This window comes from Coenobita brevimanus, chromosome 63 (genome assembly GCF_032717465.1).
Source record: "Coenobita brevimanus isolate Jiangsu-jjx chromosome 63, ASM3271746v2, whole genome shotgun sequence".
Classification (NCBI taxonomy): domain Eukaryota; kingdom Metazoa; phylum Arthropoda; class Malacostraca; order Decapoda; family Coenobitidae; genus Coenobita; species Coenobita brevimanus.
In genome coordinates this window covers 40,270,341-40,295,025 of record NC_137016.1, presented here as the reverse complement: position 1 = coordinate 40,295,025, position 24,685 = coordinate 40,270,341, and the positions used below count along the sequence as shown (strand labels likewise).

The 24,685-nt window shown below is 40.3% G+C and overlaps 1 protein-coding gene across 1 annotated transcript; it reads right to left on the bottom strand.

The window, feature by feature from the left end:
- Positions 1-3,665: 3,665 nt before the first annotated feature.
- Nhe1 (Na[+]/H[+] hydrogen exchanger 1) lies at positions 3,666-24,498 on the bottom strand. The gene is made up of 15 exons (XM_080275870.1): positions 24,177-24,498; positions 20,672-20,883; positions 19,925-20,052; positions 19,465-19,545; positions 16,884-16,942; positions 16,436-16,519; positions 15,615-15,716; positions 15,111-15,289; positions 13,833-14,077; positions 12,852-13,021; positions 12,267-12,408; positions 11,814-11,956; positions 10,915-10,998; positions 4,787-4,930; positions 3,666-4,237 (listed from the first exon to the last, which is right to left on the bottom strand). Exons 1-15 carry the CDS (start codon positions 24,333-24,335, stop codon positions 4,139-4,141), a joined length of 2,031 nt encoding a protein of 676 aa, XP_080131996.1. The 5' UTR covers positions 24,336-24,498; the 3' UTR covers positions 3,666-4,138.
- Between the last annotated feature and the right edge of the window lie 187 nt (positions 24,499-24,685).

Below are 24,685 nucleotides of genomic sequence, written 5' to 3'. Positions count from 1 at the left end.
TCAACTCTGGAACTGTCTCCCTCTGTCTGTATTTCCTACTTCCTATGATCTCCCATCTTTCAAATGCTGTGTGTCCAGGCATCTTGACGTGAATGGATCTTGAATTTGGCTCTCTTTTGTATTGTTTTTGTTTCTTTCTTGGAAGGAACATTAATGCGGGCTCAGCCTTTGGTTCCTTCTTCCTCGCATTAAAAAAAAAAAAAAAAAAAAAAAAAAAAAAAGGGACCATCATACAATCAGATCGTCTATAAAGGCTCCAACATGCTTGTATGCATTGGCCTTGGTCCCCAAATGGCAGTTTTCCACACTGCTAGATTGCTGGCAGCATCCCTATTCAGCAGAGTCCCTTATCACTGAGGTCATGATCTATGACCTTGTCCCAGGTCTTTTTTGGCCTGCCTCTTGCAACCCTACCCCAACACGAAAGCCAAGCCACTTGGGCAGAACAAGAATATCGTAAGAAGGGGCAAGACTGGAATGCACCTTGAGGCCATGCACCATGGAAAGCAGTCATCAGGTGAAATAACCTGACTGACATTATGCAGGCATAGAATATTGCCTCTGAAAACATTTTTCCGATGTATGAGAAAAACATAATGGACTGAAACATTTTTAATGTTGTACTATGTGATTACATGATCAATATATATATCAATCACATCAGAAATTGCACCAGATGAATTACTGTACAGTACTCCATTTCACAAAAATATAGCAAGCAGTCATACTTCAAGTGCTTTAAGAGTATTTAATCTTCTCATAAAATTTACATTTATAAATTCTTCAGTTATAAACAGACCTCTGGACCTGAAAACATTCTTACATGCTGAAAATATAAAGATCTTAGATATACAGAGCTGATAAATCTTTATATATTTATATAATCAGATACTGTTAACACTATATAGCTGTACTATGTGTGTGTGTGTCTATATATATATATATATATATATATATATATATATATATATATATATATATATATATATATATATATATTCCATCACCAAATAGCTGGGACAGACAGGACACCTAACTATAGAGCGCATTCCTATCTGACAGAATATTCTGGAATGAGGATACCCCATTCCACAACTTATACAATGCTAAGCAATCACAGCTGAAACACCTTAAAAATAACCATATGAGAATAACACCTTGAGTCCTCATATTCAAGTTGCCTGGGTTTCTTGGTTTGATTATGTATGGGGAGGTTAACACACCAATATTATGTTGTGACATAATTTAGGCCATAACTACTTAAAGCATTTTACACTGGCTAATCCCAGCATAATACAGTATTAATGACTACGGGATACCCACCAATCAAAAGGGCTAAAACTCCTAACAATTACATTTTGGAACATCAGATCAGTACTGGCAGGTAATGTTATTTTTCCCCTCCCACCTGCCCAAAACACTGAAGTTTTTCAAAACTGCTGGGTGGGGTGAGCTGGGACAATATTCTAGCTATGTGATGCCAGATGCTTTAATCCCATGCAAGTGCCCACAACTACTGTACATGTCACCCTGTCCTCTGCTATATGGCAAGCCCCCCCACCCCCATACATTACTGGTCTCCCCCTCCACCTCACTCTCATACTCTTCTAGTCAGTTTATCATTCTCCATCAAATCAAAATCAAATTACAATATACTTCCTTTCAATGATAGTGGCTATGTTACGAGATGATGCTTTCTATGGACTGGGAGCTAACCCAAGTGCCAAAACCAGACAGTTGCAGGAGACCTGGGAGAAAATAGGTTTGAGATTTGTAATAATATTTGTTGTGGTAGGTGGGGGCACTCACCATCCACTCACTCAATGTAGTGCTCCTCTCGGGTGTCTGCCCTATCCTCTCCATTCTTCTTTCCTTCCATCTTCTTCTATCTTTCTTTCCTTCTTTCTTTCCTTGTCCTTCTGCCTACGGGTGACTTTACACTCCCTCTTCTGTCTTTCATTCCTTCATTCTTTCCTTTTCCTTCTGCCTATGGGTGACTCTACAAGTGACACGCCAAATGGTTTCCTGTACACCAGGAAACTATTTACTACGCTGGGTGGTAACCATATAACCAAATTTTGGCGCCTAGTGGTTTAGTGGGTAATTATTGTGCTCCAATCGCACTGAGCCGGTGAAGGTTTATATCCAAGGGGTGGTTGGGGTTTATAGCTCATGCAATACCACTCAGGGATGAATGAGGTTGGTCACTCTCATCTTAAATGTCAGGACCAAATGCCTAGCCCCGGGCTCCTATGCTCCTCATGGGGCAACATAGGACTGGATGATGGATGGATGGATGGTAATGTGTGAGTTAATATTTACAGTACCCTTTAAAAGGGGTATGTCTTCTACTTCCAAATAGCCTACTACAATGTATATTACCAGAAAAATTCAAAAAATATAAAAGCACAGAAACTGACTGTAGTACAATTTTACTACTAATTTTTTTTTTTTTTTTCTACATAGTACTTTATGGAGCTAACTGAGTAATTCCGGTCTGATATCATCAGTATGTATAGTTCAAGTTAAGGCATTCAATTTTTAGACATTACCGGTAACATATCAGCAGAGTTTGTTGCCAGCTAGAAAAAACAAAACAAAAAAACAAAAAGAGGATTATTCCCCAGAGCTAGAAATAGATCATATAGCCCTGCCAGGGTTAAAGAAGAGCACTACCCCTCCCAGCAAAGGCAGCTACCCAGGCGGGGCACAAACGCTCAACTTCGCAATCTTGAGTCCGGCGCTATGTCAATAAGCCACCCCACTCCCTCCCTGACAGAAAATTATTTCAACTTATCACAAGAAAAATAACCAGTAGTAATTTGAAAAAGCACTAAACTGAAATTTTTTGCACTTTTTATATTTACCAGAAGTGTTGGGCTGTCAGGTTTTGTTAGCTCCACAACCTACCTCCCATCACATTTTCAACCCCTTCACTTCTAAGATGTATTGCTGTAACTTTATGCATTCTCCAGATGATTTTATGTATATTATGGGGGACTTTCTGAACAGGAGGAATCAGACAGATAACACTGGCCCCTTCATTACTACCACTCGTTTTTAAGCTAAGATCAACTGGCTGGCACCCATCACCTACATCCAGCAACTTGCGAACAAACCCATACATTGTTGTACACAAAATAATACTGCTGTTTTAGTTTAAAACCATGATCCTTCAACTCATCCCTCATTGGCAAGGGTGAGTCAACACTAAATTAATTCATCATCAATATCATCATCCCCTTTATCCCACCTAAGGATGCAGTGAGGTAGGGTCCAGAAAGAAGAGGAAAAGGTACAAAAGCAAGAGAAACTGTCAAAAGCATGCACAGTGAAATGAGCTGGTCATTCACATATTCAAAATACTGTATCCACTCAGTGTGGTACTGGAGGAAAAAAGAAGGGGAGTTAAACACAACAGAACATGAGAAAAAGGAACACCAGCAGGAGGCCTGCTTGCTCATGTTAGGCAACTCCTATTAAAGTGCAACTATTCTACAGTATTAGAATACGAGAACAATTGTAAAGAATACTCTCCCCCACAAACCAAACTCTACTGGTAGGAAGGGCAAATAGGTTTCGTAAAAAAAAAAAAAAAAAAAATAAGGGGGGGGGGGGTATTTTTTTCCACCTCAACTCAACCCATCCAATGCTACCTCTGATAAATGAGCTGGGTTAGTAATTTTCCCAAGTACAATACTTACCTTGCTTAGACATGAAACCCAGATAGGAACACTGAGCAAAAACCAGTTACTTGAACTGCACAGTGACTAGAATACAAGGACAAATGGAAGGTGACTATTAGGTTTTCTGTACTGACAGATTCCTTGTTTATATGAGTAAGTCAAAGGCAACAAAAAGCAACATTAATACTTAACACTCCAAACCATAATACTTTACATCCAGATCTATCCAACAGCCAAATATGACTTAAGTAAATATTTGCCACATACAACTCTGACATATATACATACTTGAAATAGTCTGGAAATTGTACAAATCCAAATTAAACATGGCACAAAGCTGAGCAAAATATATAAGAGATGAGCAACACAAAAGCTGACCAAAATATATAATAGTATAACAGGAAACATTCAAAATATATAGATAAAAAATAAAGTATACCACACAGCAGTATTCAACGGGCACTGAATATTTCTTCCTCCTCAGATTCAGAGGCTTGAACATTTATGGACTGGTAACACTGCTTCTTAAGGTCATAGGCATGTGACCGCACCTGCAATATAAAGACATTCCAATGAAGTTATCAAGCTGTCTGAACTAATTAGGAATGTAGAGCATATTACTGTCTTCATAATTCACTGTTACAGTATATGTTTGAGATTATAAGGAATTTCATAAGTGATATCGGGATTTTCATCTAAGCTTTAATTCAATATAAGTACTGTACTAAACAAGTTAAGATCGCTCCACAGTAAGTGCAGGATGGACACCTCCATCTATTAACAATCTTTTATCAAATAAGCCTACGTAAGTACTCTGTAGATTATTTATACAATCAAATGATTCACTGATAAACAAGTATCAGCACTCCCTATCCACACACACAAAGAATGTGCTTAATAATGTCTGCAGTGAAAGATGATTCCATTGGTTGCACTCTCCTTTCTTTGTCCTTCCTTGAAAGAGAGAGAGAGAGAGAAACTGTAATGTGCAGAATAAATTGCTAAGGAGGGGTCTCACAAATCTCCAAAGCCACTTAAAATACAGCCCAATTTACATGAGGGAATCAACCATAAGTGTGTCTGTTATTCTCTGTACTGACCTCTTGATGTGTGACGTGGCGAATGAGGAAGGGACGGAGGTATAGCAGGTCCAGGCGCAGGAACCCATGGGCCTGGGCACCAGTTGGGGTGTCACTCTCATCCTCGGTGAACTCCGACAGATGCTCGGAGTCAACAGCTTGGCCCTGGTGCAAAGAAATATGCATTAACCTCATCATTATCATAATCATAATCTACTGCTTCATCCTTTATTACTCCATCATCATTATGTCACGACCTTATTCTATTGCTTTATTCTTTTAGGCACTCCACTAGAAGCCTAGGACCCAGAGCCAGGCTTCTCAGTCCTGACATTTTCAGTAATGTGACCAGTCACACTGCCCTGAGTGGCATTACATGAGCAATATATCCCAACCTATCCACAGATGTAAACTGTTATAGACCACATCTAACATCAGGTATCTACCCTACTTCTACTAAAACATAAAAAGGATGGGTAAGATCTAGATATGGGAACAGGAAAGCATATTTCAATGTCAACATTCATGATCATCCTCAACCTAAATATTTCTCAAAAAAAAGTTTGGGGGAACAATAAAAACAGTGTAAGAAAACAATCAACATTGCTCACAGAGACAGGACACACATCTACTCACTCTTTGTCCAAGCCTTTGCAATTCTCGGCAAGCTCTACCAAAAAAGAACAATTTTTTCAATGCAGTATACTGTATTGTACTTCATAAATTCATGTGGAAGAGTCACTGATGACTCCCATATTAAAAACAGGATGGAACCATTGACATGCGCATCTCCATACATAATTCATCTACTCAATGTAAAATCATCTGCTTCCTCAACTTACATGCACTGGTTTCCCATACATTCACTTACCATATCCAGCCATCTTTTTGGCCTTTCATGGTTCATCCAATCCTCAGTCTTACTCATTCCATCCAAAACAGCCTACACACAATTCATCTGGACAAAAATAAATTATGCAACCCTAAGATGGTCCCTTACTTTAGTTTTATATATATATATATATATTTCATCCATCCATCCATCATCCAATCCTACATTGCCCCATGAGGAGCGTAGGAGCCCGAGGCTAGGCAGTTGGTCCCGACATTTAAGATGAGAGCGACCAGTCTCACTCATCTCTGAGTGGCATTACGGTACATAACAATCAACCCCAACCACCCCTTGGATATAAACCTTCACCAGCTCAATCCGCTTGGGGCGCAATAATTACCCACTAAACCACCAGGCGCCAAAATTTGGTTATATGGTTACCACCCAGCACAGTAAATGGTTTCCTGGTGTACAGGAAACCATTTGACTTGTCACTCAGTATAGAGTCACCCACAGGCAGAAGGAAGAAGAAAGAATAAAGGAAAGAAAGACAGAAGAGGGAGTGTAAAGTCATCCGTAGGCAGAAAGACAAGGAAAGAATGAAGGAAAGAATGGCAGAAGAGGATGGAAGGAAAGATGGATGGAAGAGAGGAAAGGGCAGACACCCAACAGCAGCACTACATCTTATGAGTGGATGGTGAGTGCCCCCCCCTACCACAAATATATATATACAAAAGCGCCTTCAGTGCACCAGCTACTTTTCTTCCTTGTGTCACTGTACTTTCCACTTCTTTTGCACATTTTCCTCTTTTCTATCACTGTACCCAGGTATTTGAACTCTCTCACCAATTCCAGTCTCTCTCCATGCACAGTAACATCACACTGGGAGCCACCTTCTCTCTTGCTTACTATCACTTTACTCTTTTCTACATTTACTTTCAAGGCACGACACACAGACATCTGCAAAACTCTGCACTAGTCTACCAAGTTCTTGTCCAGTACTTGCAATTCATACTGAATCATCAACATACAACAAATTTGAGATATTCCATCCACCACCACTCATTACCCATGCCATCCCTCTCTCCATTAATTGTGTTTTTACTTCTCTCACCACCCTATCCATATTTATATACTGGACAACCATGGGGACATCATACAACCACGTCGCACGCCCATACTAATCGTGAACCATTCACGTAGATACCCATTTACCCTTACACATGCGTCACTACCATCATAAAAACTCTTGACGGCACCTAGTAGCTTACCATCTACACCATACATGTGCAAAGCCTTCCACAATCCTTCTCTGTCTACTCTGTCATATGCTTTCTCCAGATCCGTAAATGCCATAAACACCCTACAGTCCTTCTCACAAGCGGACTTCTGATATTTCTCATACTTTATACTAATTCTTCCATATACCTTCCCTGTAACACTAAATAAACGTACGTCATGATAATTCTTGCACTCACTTCACTCGCCTTTATTTTTGTACAGGGGTACAATCACAGCCTTTTTCCACTCTGCTGGCAGAGTTTCACTCATCCATGCCTTCTTACAAATCTCCAACAAGCGCTTCACTCCACTCTCTCCACTACACATAATCATCTCTGCATACACCTTAAGGATAATAGCAGGATGCACAAAGACCACAAACAAGGATCACCTTCACCAAGAAACAGAAGTCGTCTCAATAAAGAACCAAATGAGCATGGAAGGAACTTACCGTAATTCACAACTTCAGCACAGGAGACACCCCATCCTTGTGGTCAAATACTGTACAACACTACCCCCACCACAAAGAAACAATGAATACTCAACTTACCAACACTACTCAGACTGTCTCAGAAATCTTCCTCTACCTCCACCCAAAACTTAACAAGCACATGGACACAAAAACCATCCAAACCTTTAGCTGAAAAGCATCCTCCATGATGCCCATTAAATATTTATCCCATATAAACCATCCTTACCAGTGATAGGAATTTACCTGGCCACATTATGAGGTGAACATCACCTTTCCCTACTTCAGTACCAAGTGCTTCTGTCCATACACTGGCACAGATAGAGCCAGGCGGCTCTGCTACTTGGTTATACTAAATGCCGTCAACTCCCTCCCAGTCCTCCAAAATGATGATGGTGGACTGCAGGAAAAGGATGAGTTTATCCAGTTGTCCACCAACTTCACGTCCAGATGAGCCAGGGGCCACAATAATTTCAGCAGCAACATGAAATGAAATGCTCAAACAATCCACCCTGCTCCCAGTGTAATGCATCCCCTCACAGCAAACCACGCTTACCTCACACACCCCACTCTTAAAATACAAATAAACCTTCAACACAACCTCAACAAGAGATATCTGGGTGTCCTTGGGTGAAGAGGCTGGATCTCCGCAGTCCACTGGGTTCACGTCAACATAAGCCTGGCCCCATCATAACAACAACCACTCTATTTATATCCATTCCTCTATATGACCATACCATCTACATACCATCCTTCCCTTTATTAATCCAGTTTCTATTCCAATTCTGGCAAATACTGCTTTACTGCAGGTAACTACTGTTCTATCATAATATCTACAGTCAAGCATTCCATTATTTTAGCCTGGTTACCTTTAAAATCTAATCTACCAGTAATGTTTTCACTAACCTACATTTAAGTCTGATAATAGGGCAAAAAAGAAGGGTACTTCGGTGGTATGGTCATAAAGAAATAATGGTAAAACAGAATGTGAGTTTGAATGTGAGAGAAGGCATGGCAAACTAAGACGGTGGATGAATGTGGCAAATAAGAGAGTGACAGTCAGGTATGGAAGATAAGAAGTTTAGGGAAATGACAGGGGACTGGGTTTGCTGGATGAAGTACTGTATGTATGACAAGGGTCTGCCAACTACATTAATGATAGTTGTTGTGGAGTACCAGTAAGCCTGGTTTGTTTGGCCAAGCAGGCCCATCAGCAGCAGGCAAGTAACCATCCTTGCTGGTCCATCCAATGCAGTGAACTGACATCCCCTTGTGGCAGTCAGCAACTCATCATTGTTAGGCATGGGCAAGAAGGTAGAATTTTGGTTCCTGGATGGATGCCACAACTGCATCTCTCCATCCAGTAAATAGGGGCACCACTGGAAGCTCCACTTCACGTTTCAGTAAACAGATTGACTGATTGGATATGTGAAATGCATCTATAAAGAAACACACACACACACACATACACACATATATATTGGTGGTAGGTGGGAACGATCACCATCCACTCACTCGATGTAGTGCTACTCTTGGGTGGCTGCCCTTTCCTCTCTTCCTTCCTTCCTCTTATGTCATTCTTTCCTCTCCCTTCTGTCTACGGGTGACTCTGCACTAAGTGACAAGCCAAATGGTTTCCTGTATGCCAGAAAACCAATTACTACACTGGGTGGTAACCATATAATCAAATTATTGTGCCTGGTGGTTTAGTGGGTAATTAAAACGCTCCAATCGGATTGAGCCTGTGCAGGTTTATATCTGAGAGGTGGTTGGGGTTTATTGCTCAAGTAATGCCACTCAGGGATGAGTGAGGCTGGTCACTCTCATCTTAAATGTCAGGACCAACTTGCCTTGGCCTGGGCTCCTACACTCTTCATGGGGCAACACAGGTTTGGATATATATATATATATATATACCGGTATATATATAAAGTATGTACAAATCATTAGGCATGTGCAGCTGAAACAGGATTCTGAAGGTTGGATAATGTGTGAATGATTCTCCCATTTCACTCGGTATGCTGTTGATAATTCTTCCACTTTTACACTTCTTCTTTCCCTCTGGATCATACTCGATAATAATGAATAATGATGATAATAATGAGTACAGTATACGGATGCAGATAATGAAGATGAATATTTCAAAAGTTGGCAAAGGTACTTGAAGAAGTGAAGTAATGAATGTTTACAGTCAGGAATATTTTGTCCAGGTGTATGATGATGACAGTACTGTTCCGACATGCTAACAGTTTAACATCTATTATGGTTGGCTTTATGATCATTAAACTAGTAAATATATAAATAAAACATTAATAAATAAATTGTGATAGGTGGGGGCACTCACCACCCACTCACTCGATGTAGTGCTGCTCTCAGGTGACTGTCCTTTCCTCTCTTCCTTCCTTTCTCTTCTGTCTTTGTTACCTTCAATCTTTCCTCTTCCTTCCATCTATGGGTGACTCTCCACTGAGTGACAAGCCAAATGAATTCTTGTATGCCAGGAAACCATTTACTACGCTGGGTGGTAACCACATAACCAAACTATGACACATGGTGGTTTAGTGGGTAATTAAGGCGCTCCAACCAGATTGAGCCAGTGTAGGTTTATGTCCAAGGGATGGTTGGGGTTTATTGCTCATGTAATGCCACCCTGGGATGTGTGAGGCTGGTCACTCTCATCTTAATGTCAGGACCAACTTGCCTAGCCTCAGGTTCCTACACTCCTCATTGGGAAACAATGCATTAGATGATGTATGTACGTAATAAATACCAGTACATAAATAAACATCCATTCATTCATTCATCATCTAATCCAGTGTTGCCCTGTGGGGAGCGTAGTAGCCCGGGGCTAGGTAATTGGTCCTGACATTTAAGATGCGAGTGACCAGCCTCAATCACTGCTGAGTGGCATTGTGTGAGCAATAAACCCCAACCACCCTCTGGATATAAACCTACCCCGGCTCAATCTGAATGGAGCGCCTCAATTACCCACTAAACCACCTGGCTCCATAATATGGTTATATGGTTACCACCCAGCTAAGGAAATGGTTTCCTGGGGTGCAGGAAACCATTTGTCCTGTCACTCAGTGTAGAGTCACCCACAGACTGAAGGAAGAGGAATGAAGCAAGGTAAGAAAGACAGAAGAGTTAGGAAGGAAGAGAGGAAAGGGCAAACACCTGAGAGCAGCACTGCATCAGTGAGTGGGTGGTGAGTACCCCCACCTACCACTAAAATAAATAAACAAATAAGTATCAGAAATTGCTGTAAAATATGAACAATTTCTGAAGATTACTGTGCTACCCATGTTTTTGACTACTTCACTCTTATGACATTTTTCATTCTACTTCCACTGCTTTCAGATGGTTTTGCTCAGCTTTGGTGAGATTTTCCAAAATGGGGGGTTAGATGCTGTCTACATTAACCCAACTACTACAATATGACAGATGCTCCTAAGTCAAATACAATTGTCTGGAGATGGCAAGAGTAAAATACAAAAATACATCACCAGACTGAAGGAGTTGAACACCTGGCAGTCAAAGTGTAGCATAGTCCTAACCATGACTCACCCACTCTCTCGTCTTACTGAGGGTCAACTCTTTGTCACGCTCCTTCAGTCTCCTGCTTCTCTGTCGCTTGTCCGCCTGGAGGTACTACAATCCAGAAACAGAGGGAGGAATAAAATGGAGAGTTAGGTGATTCAGGTTAGGCCAGTATGAAAGTGAGGTAAGATGTCTCAGGAAATGGCTCCAATATATAAAGTAATCATATACTCTGCAGAAATTCTAATACATCACCTGACTTATAATCAAGCTACTGTATATTATACAGTATATGAATACTTTATGTGAACTTGAATCCTGTGAATGAGAAAGATGGTATGGGGCAGAAGTGAAAATTGTGATCAACAACAAAGGCTCTCAACTCTAAAACTGATATCCATTTCCAAAACTTGAATAAATCTATATGGCATTAGCTGGAATGAAGTTCTTATGTACAACAATACCTGTGAATGATATATGAAGACAAATGTGATGGTTCACTAGAAGTACAAAACTGAAAATCCTGAGTTACAGACTGAATTAACTAACCTGGAGAAAATAGTCATTCTAAATGCTGTGAAATAATACTAACAAAAGGGAAACAGATGATATTCTGTACAAGTAGGAGAGCCATAGTGAAGAGTGAAAGATTAAAGTGGTGATTAGAACAAAAATTTGTAGGTAAATCAATGACGGACTGTCAGAAAACCATGCACAGGGTATATAAAGGACTGGAGACAATTGCTAACCTTCAGAAAAAAGTAGATGACAGGGAAAAGGGAAAAGATGGACCAGAAAGGAGTGCTAAACCTGACTGAAAAGCAAATGATGGGGAGAAGGCATTACAGGCAGGGTATATGAAGGACTGGAGAGAATAGCTATGCCTGAGTGGAAATTAAACGATCAGAGGAAGGCACTATACAGACCTTGATGAGTGGCATGGTGGATCCCCCAAGAACAAATATGGTGAAGAGAACAATGATAAGTGTAGTTGTCACTATAACATGTCGCTTCTCATCACTGAACTCCAGGTGAAGAGCCAATGCATATGCAATAGCTCCTCTAAGGCCTGTGCAGAGATAATACAACAATTAATGATCAAAAAGTATTCTAATGTATATGTAATATGAACAGTAAAATGCAAATAAACATATGGCATTAAATAAAATAAGTTATGAACTGGGTGATTTTACTGCTGTCTCTGAATACCTCATGTGAAGTTTTATTGCATCACCATGAATAAAACCATTAGTACTACTGTACTTTAATTTTTCAGAGAATGATCATTATTCCATCATGCTCATTGTTCTTCCCACCAAACAATAAAGTGAGGTTAAAAGAGCCACGGAAGAAATTAATAATAAATCTGCTGCACTCACCACTGAACCACATAATAAACATCATCTTCTTGTTGATCTGATGGTCCCGGAACTTGTTGACGAGCCATGAGAGAGGGAAGATGTTGAGAGCTCGACCCAGCAAACACAGCACAATGCTCCACACCACCAGTGCCAGGTGGAACTAATGTACAATTAATTTATTAAAAGAATAGTAATAACTTGCTTTGATTAACATTATTATAATTATATTCCTGGGGAGAGGAGAAAACAATTTCAGTACTACCCATATATTCTTTGTGTGACTTGGTGCTGATCACAGTGAATGGGAGGGAGGCAAGAATGAGACCTCAGGGATATGGGACAGAAAAAGGAAGCTCCTAGAGACTAAGCAGAGTGGAAAGCTGCCATCAGGTGATCATAACCAACATATGCAAGCACGCTGCAGCCTCTATAAATGAAACGTTTTCTGCAATAAAGGGAAAACTAGGGAAGGCAAGAGTGGAGGGTTCATTTTTTGTGGTAATGCCAAAAATGAAGTAAAAATTGGTTGTCATAAAAAAAGAGTCAATGTAGACACTTCTTTATTCTTTCTCAAAAAAAAAAAAAAAAAGTGCTGCCTCCCACCTGGTGTCTGAAGCTGAAGAGAGCAAGGCCAAGGTAGATGAAGACAGTGCACTCAGCAATGAGGGCGAGGGTGCGCATCAGGTGCTGCATTGTTATCTGCATCACAGGTGACATGTTGAAGTGCGTGTAGTGTGACATCACAATACCGTTGAAGAGGATTGCCATTATACCTGCAGGCAAAATGTCTAGTTAACCTTTCAATCTAATGAAAATTTAATCTATTCTTACTGTCAGGTGTGGAGAGGGACACCTTCACGTGGTGGTATTAATATAAATGACTGGCTCTGTTGCCCACTTTCCAACTGTCTCTAAGCTCCTTCCTCAGCCCATTGAAAGAAAATGGTGGTCTGCAGGAGAAGGGAAACTTCAGTTTGCTGTCCACCAGGTTCACATTCCTTTGTGCCTGGGTCCACAACAGAGAACATACAGGTACATTTTTAATACCCAGTCTTTCTCAAAGTGTAGCTAAGTATGCAGTAGTAAACCAAATGAATATGACACATATCTATTTATAGCCAGGCGCCTCAATCCCATGAGGGGTGGCTGCAAACAAATTGCCTCTATGTCGCCCTGTCCCCTGCCATTTCACTGCCATCCCCCCAGCTCACAACCCCCTCTCTCATTTACCCGGTACCTCTCCAGACTCCACTCCATCACTTCATCTCATCTTTGGCCTCCCACTCCCTATCCCCCCCTCCACCTCACTCACATACACTCTCCTCATTAGTCTCTCACTCTCCATCCTCTCCACATGGCCAGACCACTTCAATGTATTTCTCCTAATGCTTTCTATCACACAACATGGTGCAGTTTATTCACATCATGTGCTCATCTGAGGTATGGTAATGACAAAAGAACTGATGAACTTACTTCATCATTATAAATGCAAATCCTTAGTGAAATACAGCATACAGATTACACACAACAACTGGGGTTAAGTTTAACACAATAAATGAACCAGAAACCAGACAGTCTACTTACCTGAGAGGTGTATACCCTCAGCAAGTGTGTATGGAGCATAGATGAAGATAAGGATAATGCACAGCTCCAGGGATGTGTACTCTCTCACTGGCACATACTTAAGCGTCAGGGCACTCAGCAAAGCAAATGCAACCCCGATACCCGCTGAGGCAAAGAACATGACGCAGAACCTCCACACCGTGTACAGCACTGCTTCACCTGACCCCATGGCAGCCATTCCAGGGGACGTCATCTCTATCACTGTGCTGAAATAAACATACATTCCATCATCACTCTACACAATTTCTAACTTGGTCTAAAAGTACCTTCTCTCCATCCTGAATACTACACTGTAACAACGGATTAACACTAAAATGATGCTGGTCAGGAAGGATTGCCATGGAAAGGATGAGCTACATAAAAAAAAAAAAAAAAAAAAGAAAAAAAAAAAGCCAAGTTATGATGAAAAAACTACACACCTACTATATTTTTCAATTCAATGGGGTGGGTAAGGTCCAGAAAGTGGATTGTATAACACAAAAGTATAAAAAACGATCAACTTGGCCCACTGCACGAGGTCATACATACTGTCACTCAACACTAAAACCAAAATTCATAAAACATAACATGCCATATTTATCAAAGATGTCACATATAAAACTCTTTTACTACATGAACTTGATTCTGGTTACAACTCTTTTACTACATGAACCTGAATCTGGTTAGCATAGTCTCTAGTCTCAAAACGGCAATTTTTCCGATGATTTTACTCTACCATAAAATGCTACATAACTGACAGCCAGACATACCTAACATTAACATGGAATGTCATTATACTCCTTCACTGCCAGTGAAAATCTATGACATAGCCTCCTCCATACCCTTGTTACGAGAATAACCGTGGAGGCCAAGGTACAGAGATATCTGCTAGGGCTGAGAATTGGTTTGTAGTAAAAGAGGCTGACATAATTAAGGATCTTATCAGGTCAATGTGAGCTTCATATTTAGTGTGCCTACTGAAAACCATATTGTACTGAAATTGATACCATAAGTTAGTGCATATGGCAGAAATGAAGGGAAAGTGACAGTGGTAAGAAGGGTGGGGTGGGGGGTGGGAAGTGAAGAACTGGGTAAACAAGATATCCAATGACAAAGAAGTGCACATATCATCATAAAGAGAAATACCTGAGACAGCTATTAAAAACAAGAGAGAGAAAAAATGAAATACGGGTATGAGAGAACACCAAGAAAAGCAACAGGGCGACAAAGAAGTGTAGACGTGATGATAAAGATAAATACCTGGTGAGTACAATGGACACTGCATCATTGAGGATGCTCTCCCCAAACACCAACATGTACAGCACCTGGTCCACATTGAGTGCATGGAAGATAGCAAGAGTGGCCACCGGGTCCACTGCCGAGATCAGGGACCCAAAGGCAAAGCTCTCCACAAAGGTCAGTTTGTAGACTACATCTGCCTGCAAGGGTACAAGGAGAATCAATTTTGTGTCCAGCTTCACATTCACTCTTTTGTTTAGCCAGAGATATCTAAGCATACTACCTTCTATTTTGTAATTAACACATTGCTTTACTCCCTATCTACCATGGGCATTGATCATTTTTATTCTATCTAATCCATACGTCCAATAAGGTTTATATTCCTCTCCAGTCCCTCCCTCTGACTCATTACAGTGTTTACTGTACACTCTAAAAAGGCTTCTGTTGGCTATATTATTTTTTACATTTTTTCTCATTCTGACAAGACTTAATTGCAGTACAAGCCCTCTACATCAACTGACTTACCTGTCCCAGAAGGTATACTCCACCACCAACAATAAGTGCTGAGATGAGTGTCCCAACCACAGCAAACAAGATAATTGACCCAAAGTTTTGAAAGAAGTTGCCCTGTAATGTAAAGGTATTATCTTACCATATCATCATCGTCATCATTATCATCAACATCTCACGAAAGTGCAAGTATTATATGCAACTAAAAAAACTACTGTATGTGGTCAAAGATAACAATGTCTACACAAAGCTTGTAACATGTGGCATCTCCATGTGTACGATTAATCCTCTAAATGGTCTCGCAATTAATCCATTTAGTCTGGCTACATCTTTTTATATTTTATTCTTAATATCTCGATATAATTTACCCATGCTCTCCTACATGAAGAGAGACGAGCATGAAAGGCTGACTGGGAGAGTGAGGTGAAGTGGGAGGGCAGGAAAGGGAGAATAAGGTACGGTGGGGGGATGACGATGGAAAGGGTGGGGCGAGTTGGAGAGGGGGGCCCCCCTGACAATGGGGAATTAAGGAATCTGCCTTTTGACAGACAGAAAGACAAGAGTAATAATTTAACTTCAGGGAAATATTATTACTGGCACACAACAGTACTGATTTCATCATAAATTACTTTTCTTTTTGTTGCAAAACTCACCACACTTATCTCTTATCTATTGCCTATGTCATTACATTTATATATATCGATTTCCCATCACATAAATGCTGATGACATAAATACACACTGATATGCATTCATGAGTGTCATAAACTAACATAAGAATGCATAGGGTACTCAAGCTTGCAAGATTAATAACAAGATGGAGCTGAAGAAACTGACCTTGTGCAGATTGTAGCCAGACTCAAATATAATTGGTGGAAGGATGACTAAGAAGAACACTGTTGGTGAGAAGGCTTCCTCTTTCTAGAATGAGGAAAAAAAAGTTCTGCTAGGTCACTACATTTACCACTGGTGATTAATTATAGGAATATTACAAATCATCAAGAATTAATAAATAAAAATACAGTATATAAATATACATAAATAAGTACTGTATTCACAATATCAACCTATTAACCATTTTTCCCATTAATAAATATAGTTGGCAGAATCCAGGAACTAGAAAGCAAACAAGTACAACTATCGCTAAGTGCCCAGTAAACTTTCAAATATCGCAAACATAATGGACCATATCATATACATTAACTACAAACTCAAAGACTCAATGAAAATTCAGTGCATTGTCAATCATTAAAGTAACAGTGATAAACTCAGTGGTGCACATTACCTGCCAATTAGCAATATGTTGACTGTACAGTATTTTTAGCACCAGTCCAATCACACCACCTGTTAACAAGAAACATATGCTGTACAGTATCATATAAGAAAGAGGAGAACTCACTACAGTACAATAGACGAACCACATCATGGCTATCAGAAGGTAATGTGGTGAGATAACATTCACTTTTACTTTTTTTTTTTTTTTTTTTTATTACTGTACCAGGACAAAAACAAAAATGGCTGAAACAAGTTAAGAGGCTGATGCATACTTATGCAATACACTATACATATGCAAGAAAAAGCTAACTTTAACACTGAATACAGTCAACTGAATATTGAGAAAAAATATTTCACATAACCACAATTAACAACTACTGCACAGCATCCTGTCCATGCCTTCACAAGTGAAAAAACAGAGAAACTCATAAATTATTCTAAATTATGGTAATAATTAAACCAGCACATACAAGATTTCCAAACTCTGTAAAAAAGAAACACTGGTAATCTACTACTAAACAGCATCCAGTCTCAACTTTCATGGACAAAAATACAGACAATACCTGACACTTGGCAAATAATTACAACTGGATACAGTACTGTATTTGTGAGTTTCAAGTCTGGGGAGTGAAAGATAAAAATGGTAGATTACTAGTGGAGAAGGGAGAAAAAGTGAGCAGATGGAGAGAACACTTTAAGGAATTGTTGAACATAGAGGATGGAAGTAATGCGAGTATAAGTGGCTAGGGAATGGCTGGGAGAAGGAGGGAAGTGAGAAGACAGGAAGAAATCAGTAGGATAGAAGTTGTGGAAGCAATGAAGAAAGTTAAATCGGGGAAAGCCCCAGGAATTGATGGAGTGTGTGGTGAAATGCTGAAGCATGGGGGAGAGATAGTAGTAGAATGGATGTGGAAGATGTGCAGATTGGCCTGGGAGGAAGGTAGAGTCCCGGAGGATTGGAAGTCAGGTATAATTATTCCCTTGTACAAAGGAAAAGGGGAAAAAGAAGTGTTTGGTAAACATAGGGGCATTTGTCTTCTTAGTATAATAGGAAAAGTGTATGGTAGGATACTTATTGACAGAGTTAGAGAAAGAACAGAGAAATTAGTTGGAGAAGAACAGGGAGGCTTTAGGAAGGGAAGAGGTTGTGTAGATCAGATATTCATTCTTAGATCTTTAGTGGAAAAGTTTCTAGAGAAGGAAAGAAGTTGTATGCGGCTTTCATGGATTTGGAGAAAGCATATGACAGGGTGGATAGACAAGGATTGTGGAAAGTGTTAAGAATATATGGAGTAGATGGGAAGTTGTTGAATGCTGTGAAGAGTATGTACAATGGTGCGAAGGCTGCAGTGCGTGTGGATGGCGAACTAAGTGAATTTTTCTCTTTGAAAGTTGGGTTGAAACAGGGATGTGTCATGTCTCCATGGTTGTTCAATCTGTACATGGAAGGGGTAATAAAAGAGGTACAAGGTAGGGTAGTGGATGTTGGAGTGGCCCTGGTGAGAGAGGATAGTGTTTGGAAACTCCCTGTACTGTTGTTTGCAGATGATACTGTGTTGTTGAGTGAAGACGAAGGGGAGCTGCAAGGCTTGGTGGATGAGTTTGGGAGAGTGTCTAAGAAACGGAATCTAGAGGTGAATGTAGGGAAGAGTAAAGTGATGGTCTTTGAGAGAGGTGAAGTCAGTGAATGTACAGCGAGGTTGGATGGTGAGGAATTGGAAAATGTGAGTATGTTTAAGTACTTGGGTAGTGTGATGAGTAAGCATGGAGGTTTGGAGGGTGAAGTGCTTGAAAGGGTACAGCAGGGAAGAAAGGTTGCTGGTTCTTTGAAAGCAGTGATAATAAACAGGGAAGTGAGCATGGAAGTGAAAAAGTTACTACATGACAGTATTGTGATAACAACTCTAACGTATGGAAGTGAAGCTTGGACGTTGCTGGAAGGACACAAGTCAAGAGTGAGAGCAGTGGAAATGAGTTATTTAAGAGGAGCCTGTGAATCACATGGAGAGACAAGTTGACGAATGAGGATATAAAGGAGCGTTGTGGTGTGGATGTGGATGTGATAGGAAGCGTTATGAGGAACACACTGAGGTGATTTGGCAATGTGGAGAGGATGGAGGGTGAAAGACTGACGAAGAGAGTGTATGTGAGTGAGGTGGAAGGGGGAAGAGGGAGGGGGAGGCTGAGAATGAGAGGGAGGGATGGGGTGGAGAGGTATATGAGAGACGGGGGTGTGAGTTGGGAGCAGGGCAGTGAAATGGCGGGGGACAGGGCGACTTGGAGGCGATTTGTTTGTGGCCACCCCAAATGGGATTGAGGCGTCTGGCAATAGATAGATAGACAGAAGTCTGTTGTTGTTTTTGTTGTTGTTGTTCTAGTCCCAGGCTCTTCTGAATGTGATCCTGGTGAAAAGCAAGCTCAAGCTGTCCTTCCCTTGCAGTTCACCATCTTCCTTTCTGGGGATAAGGAAGGAGTTTATGGACATTTGTAATCACCAGGCAATGGACCCCCCCCCTCCCAATACCAGTGCCTCCAAATAAAGGCAGCCCTCTCCAGCATCCTGAAATTTGTAAATATGAAGTAAGACTTACCAACAATTACACAGGCCACACTCTCAGGCAGATAATTGAGCTTGGTCTTGAGAAGGAAGAAGATCAGGATGATACACATTGCTGGGGAAACAAGGAATCAAATAAGTCACTCTTCTGACCAGGAGGAGCTTCAACTTTGCATGTTACAAATCCAACAACAAAAACTTATGACTTAGCAAACAGTGTTCAAAGTTGTGATGAATCTCACAAAGGCTGTGATAATTTGGGGAGGAAGACACCACATGCAGAGAATGGGTCCAGTTTATTCAGTGTCTCATCCTGGTTGGCACCACTAGGAATGGCATGAAGAGCCAGCTTAGAAGAAATGTTGGATAAACTGGGTTCTTATTCTATACTTGGTGTCTTCCTTTCCACAGTTCAAAGTTCAAGAAGACAAAGGTTGGGGAATATTAATGATACAAAGGATGAGGAATATAGGGAGTGATGAGAAGAATATTACCAAGGACACAGAGGATGAGGAATATAGAGAGTGATGAAAGGTGCTCCTGCTCAGCAGCTCCCACCTCTGGCAAATCCACACTGGTATGGCACGGCTCTGTCTCATTCCCACCCTCACCCTCCACCCGGCTGCTCACAACACATGCAATGAAATGTAAACTAATATAGGATTCATTATCTACCTAGACACTATTGCCTATCTATTCCATCTATCAAAGACACCACTCTCTACCTTGCTACTGATATCTATCTATCAATCTATCTGAGTTATCACTGAATGTTTTACTGATCCACTAGGAGCATACAGCCCCAAGGCTTGGGTACTTAGTCCTCGCATTTAGGAGATGGACTCCTGCTTTCCCCCTGACTGGCATTATGAGAACAATAAACCCCAACCACTCCTCAGAGGCATTACCTGATTTGCCCAAGTATAAACAGTACCTAATTTAAAATCTTCCATTTCCTCTTAAGAATTTAAAATAATTCACAAGGTATGTGATCTTCACCTTGACTGATGCTGTATCACTGATGCCACTGCAACTAATACTGTTTGGCTAACAACCCAGTCTTGTATATACAGTAGTCAGTTTTTATTTCAGTAAGTACTGCAAAACAGTTCCAACTCTACTGTTTAAAATAAGTCTGACCCACAGTAATGCTACTTTACAACAGGTTCATGCATATTTCCTTTCTTAGAATATATTGTCAGAACCTTACAGTGAAGTTAGCTAAACATTATTTAACATACCCATCAGTGTCTGGTTCCTCAGTTTCAGCCTCTTCCTTGGTGCAGTAATGAGGGTAGAAGGATGTAAGCTTGGTGTAATCATCTGAGGTTATGTTGCAGGCACTGACAGTGGTGTTACCCACATGAAGGTCTAGGTGTGGTGGTGGCGTGGGGGTGGTGGTGGTGGGAATGGGGGTGGTGGTTGGCAGTTTGTCCTTCTCACCAGTATCTCCCTATAGTACAAACACATGACCCCTTCAGTCCATAATGCTTGCTCAAAGCTGAATGAAATTAAATTTTCAGAAGCACAAATACAACAGGTAATTTGTTGTTCTGCCATTTCATACGGCCTTTTCTCTACATTCATTCTCCCTGTTCTCATACAGCTGAACTTCTTAGAATGAAACTTCAACAACCACTCATCAAACCATTTTTGAGCCTTGTTCAAGTCCTCTTCCAATTGACCACAGTTACCGATTTCATCAACTCTCCTGAACACTTTCATATCGTCCACATAGAGGACTATATCGTATCACCATTACTGATAACACTGGCTAAGTCATCAATGCATATATATGGTAAATTACAAACAATGGGGGACCAAGAACTGAATCTTGTGGTAGGCCACTTATCACCTCTTGCAATGTTGATGCCTCCCCATTAACCATCTCACATTGTGCTTGTTTACTCAAGAATGCCCTAATCTATCCCAGAATATTGACAACAATGTTATAACTTCTCAATTTTTCCAGCAGCCTCCTGTGTGGTACCATAACAAATGCCTCCACAAAATCACAGTAGGCCACATCAACAGCACTTCCTTCATCTAAGATTTGTGTCCATTTACCCAATACTGTACTTCAAACAACCGACGCACAGCAGTAAGGAATTTGAAATTACACCAAGATGTGTGTTAACAGAGTTTAACATTAAATTTAGATCTCAGAGGTACCATATCTTCATTAGAGTGATGGTGTGTATGATACACCAGTTACAAATCTTCATGTTTTTCACAGATAAAGTGTACAAAATTACCAGGAAAGGTATCAATTGCAATCTATTGAAATGTAACATATACCGGTATCCTGTGAAAGGTTCATTCTAATAGCATATTTGGAGGAACAGCACCTGTAAGATAAACTAGCCTATTATCTGTAATACCGGTACTACTGAATGCACTCCAGGAAGAGTTCTAATTAATCTAGCGATAAAAACGGGCAGAACAAGTAAAAACTGGGTGAAAATGCAGGACAGATCCAATGCATAAAATTTACATCTGTATTTTTTCTCATTAAACTAGAACCTAATTATCGCTGTATAGCATTAAAAAAGTTGCAGAAATGCATAATTTTGAAGATATCAAATATACACCCTCATCTGTTTGACATGCATACCATATCAAATGGTAGCCTGCCGTGTTGCTCTCATGTTGATTCAGCTCCATGATCAATCCATCATTAATCGTGTCATTTCCACTTACCTAACCAGTAATCCTTGGAGACAGGATCATCTTATTTTGCATTTTTTTTCTTTTCCTTATCTCTTCATGGGATTCTCTGAATATTTTCTGAGTGAGTTTTCAAGTTTCAAAGTTTTTTAATTCTTTTACAAATGGTGAAAAGCATTTAAAAGGCAGAGCTTGTTTACAATCCCTAAAGATGCCGAAAGAAGAAGGACGCCATCTTGAGGTAAGCGAAGACAGACAGACACCACTTTTTAACAAAATTACTCTGACCAGTGACTATTTACCTAAACCTATCCTAAATTATCATACCAAACTTGTACTAACCTAACCTATCCCTTATGTAATCATACCTCTCTTATTTACTGATGGACCCTACTCATACTCTGAAACACTTATATACACCTTTACAGTCACTAAATCATATCAAAGATTTTTTTTTTTTCTTTTTTTCCCTGGGTCCTACTGTATGTCCCCTTAAGGATTCCCCCCCCACCCAAACTAGACCTTATTAGAGCATATAACCCTGCTAGGTGACAGGAGGGTGCTACCCCTCCTGGCATGGCAGCTACCAGGCATGGCTCAAACCCACAACCCCCCACTCCTAAGTCCAATGCTCTACCACTGAGCCACCCTGCCTGTCCCCCCCTTAAGGATTACCCCTAACCTCATATGACAAACTAATCTTACCTACCCTCATTTAACCCCAACTAATCTATCTTTAATTTAAACTAACTGGTACAATTTGCAGACGAACAGATTTCGAGTTCACGTCAAGTTATTGCCCTCTGCAGGATGCCAACATTAGTGTCAGCAAGCCTAACTTGGTGTTCTTAGTAACACAAATTATTGGTTATGCAGGATTTTGGTACCATAAATGAAACATACAATTATGAAAGTTAATCAGTCATGAAATTTTCAAATTTTGTTAATGGGAGCTCTCCTGCAGTTTGTCCAGAAAGTGCAAAATATGCAAAGAGTGATGCAGTGATTCAAACCATTTTCATACAAGCTTACATTCTTAAGGAAAATAATTTTAGTACAAGACTCATCATATGAGCATCATGTTCTATCTATCTATTGCCAGACACCATAATCCCGTAAGGGGTGGCCATTTGACTTTGAGTTATTTGTTTTACGAGGAGGGGCACTAACCCTCCACCAACGCACTTGCTGACACGTAGGGAGCACGTATGAGTTGGTTATATGGTTACCACCCAGCGTTGTAAATGGTCTCTTGGCTTACAGGAAACCATTTGGCTTGTCACTCAACGTAAAGCCACCTGTAAAGGAAAGAACAGCAATAAGTGACAAGAGAGATCGGAGAAATAGGAAGAGAGGATGACAGGCACAGAAAAAGAATGATAAAGGCTAAGGAAGAAGTAGGCAGCACTACATCAAGTGAGTGGATGATGGTCGCCACCACCTACCACCCAGTTAATCTGTAAAAAAATTACAATCTCAACACTTCGGTCAATTTTTACACGTACACCTCATGCGATTTTCGATTTTTCGTTAACATTTTCTTGTAGATTCGGTCATTCTAAGAATCTTCTTCTATGACATTCCTCTCAGAAATTGAAAAACAAGAAACAGAAAACACTCAGGTTGGATGCCTGTTACCTCATGAAACGTCCTATTTTTATTGCTAAAGGAAATTAACCTAACCTATCAAACTTACCTAACCTAGCCTATCAACATTACCTAACCTAACCTAAAAGCTTACTTTAATCAGTATTCTCATCTTCACTAAGGATGAATTTCATTGGCTGATGCAACACACGCTTGTCTGTAATTGGCGGAAATAAATCACATGTAACTCATTTATTATCAATTTCCGAGAGAAATATCACAGAAGATTCTTAGAATGACCGAATCTACTAGCAAATGTTAATGACAAGTCGAATATCGCATGAGGTGTACGTGTAAAGTTTGACCAACACTTCATTCCAATAGGAAATTTGAAAAATACTGCATTACTGTCTTCATATTTTAATATAAAAGGAATGTTTAGCTACCCACCCCTCATTCTCAGTTTTGCAACCTACATTACAAACAGCTTACCTTCAAAACTGACGTGCCCTGTAAACCTTCTTTTGAGCTTTGAGCGAGTGTAGAATTTGGTGGACCATTTCCTGTGTCATTTTTCTTTCCTATGTCAGTGGCCTGGCCCCACACCACAGTGACACACACCACCACTGTAACCGCCCCACTCCACTTCATAACGGCGGTACTGGTGGCTTGATGTAATTCCTATTTCACTCAGTTTCTCGCAGTGATGTTCTGGGACCATCAATTAGCTTATTCTCGCACTGTTGACGTACCCCTCGCTCCCCATCGCGATTAGTCGCAAATAGGCTGCTAAGTGCTATCACAGGCTGCAATGTTTACGTCGACAAGTTTAGTCTTATGCTCCCTCTGATATAATGGGTGAGATTTACATTCAATTTTTTCTCTCTTGTACCTATTTACTGTTTTATTTTTTTTTTAAATATACAAATACTTATCCATGTCACCCGCATTAATATATGAAACAATTAGCGAGAGTTTGCATTCATTTTTTAACTTAATGT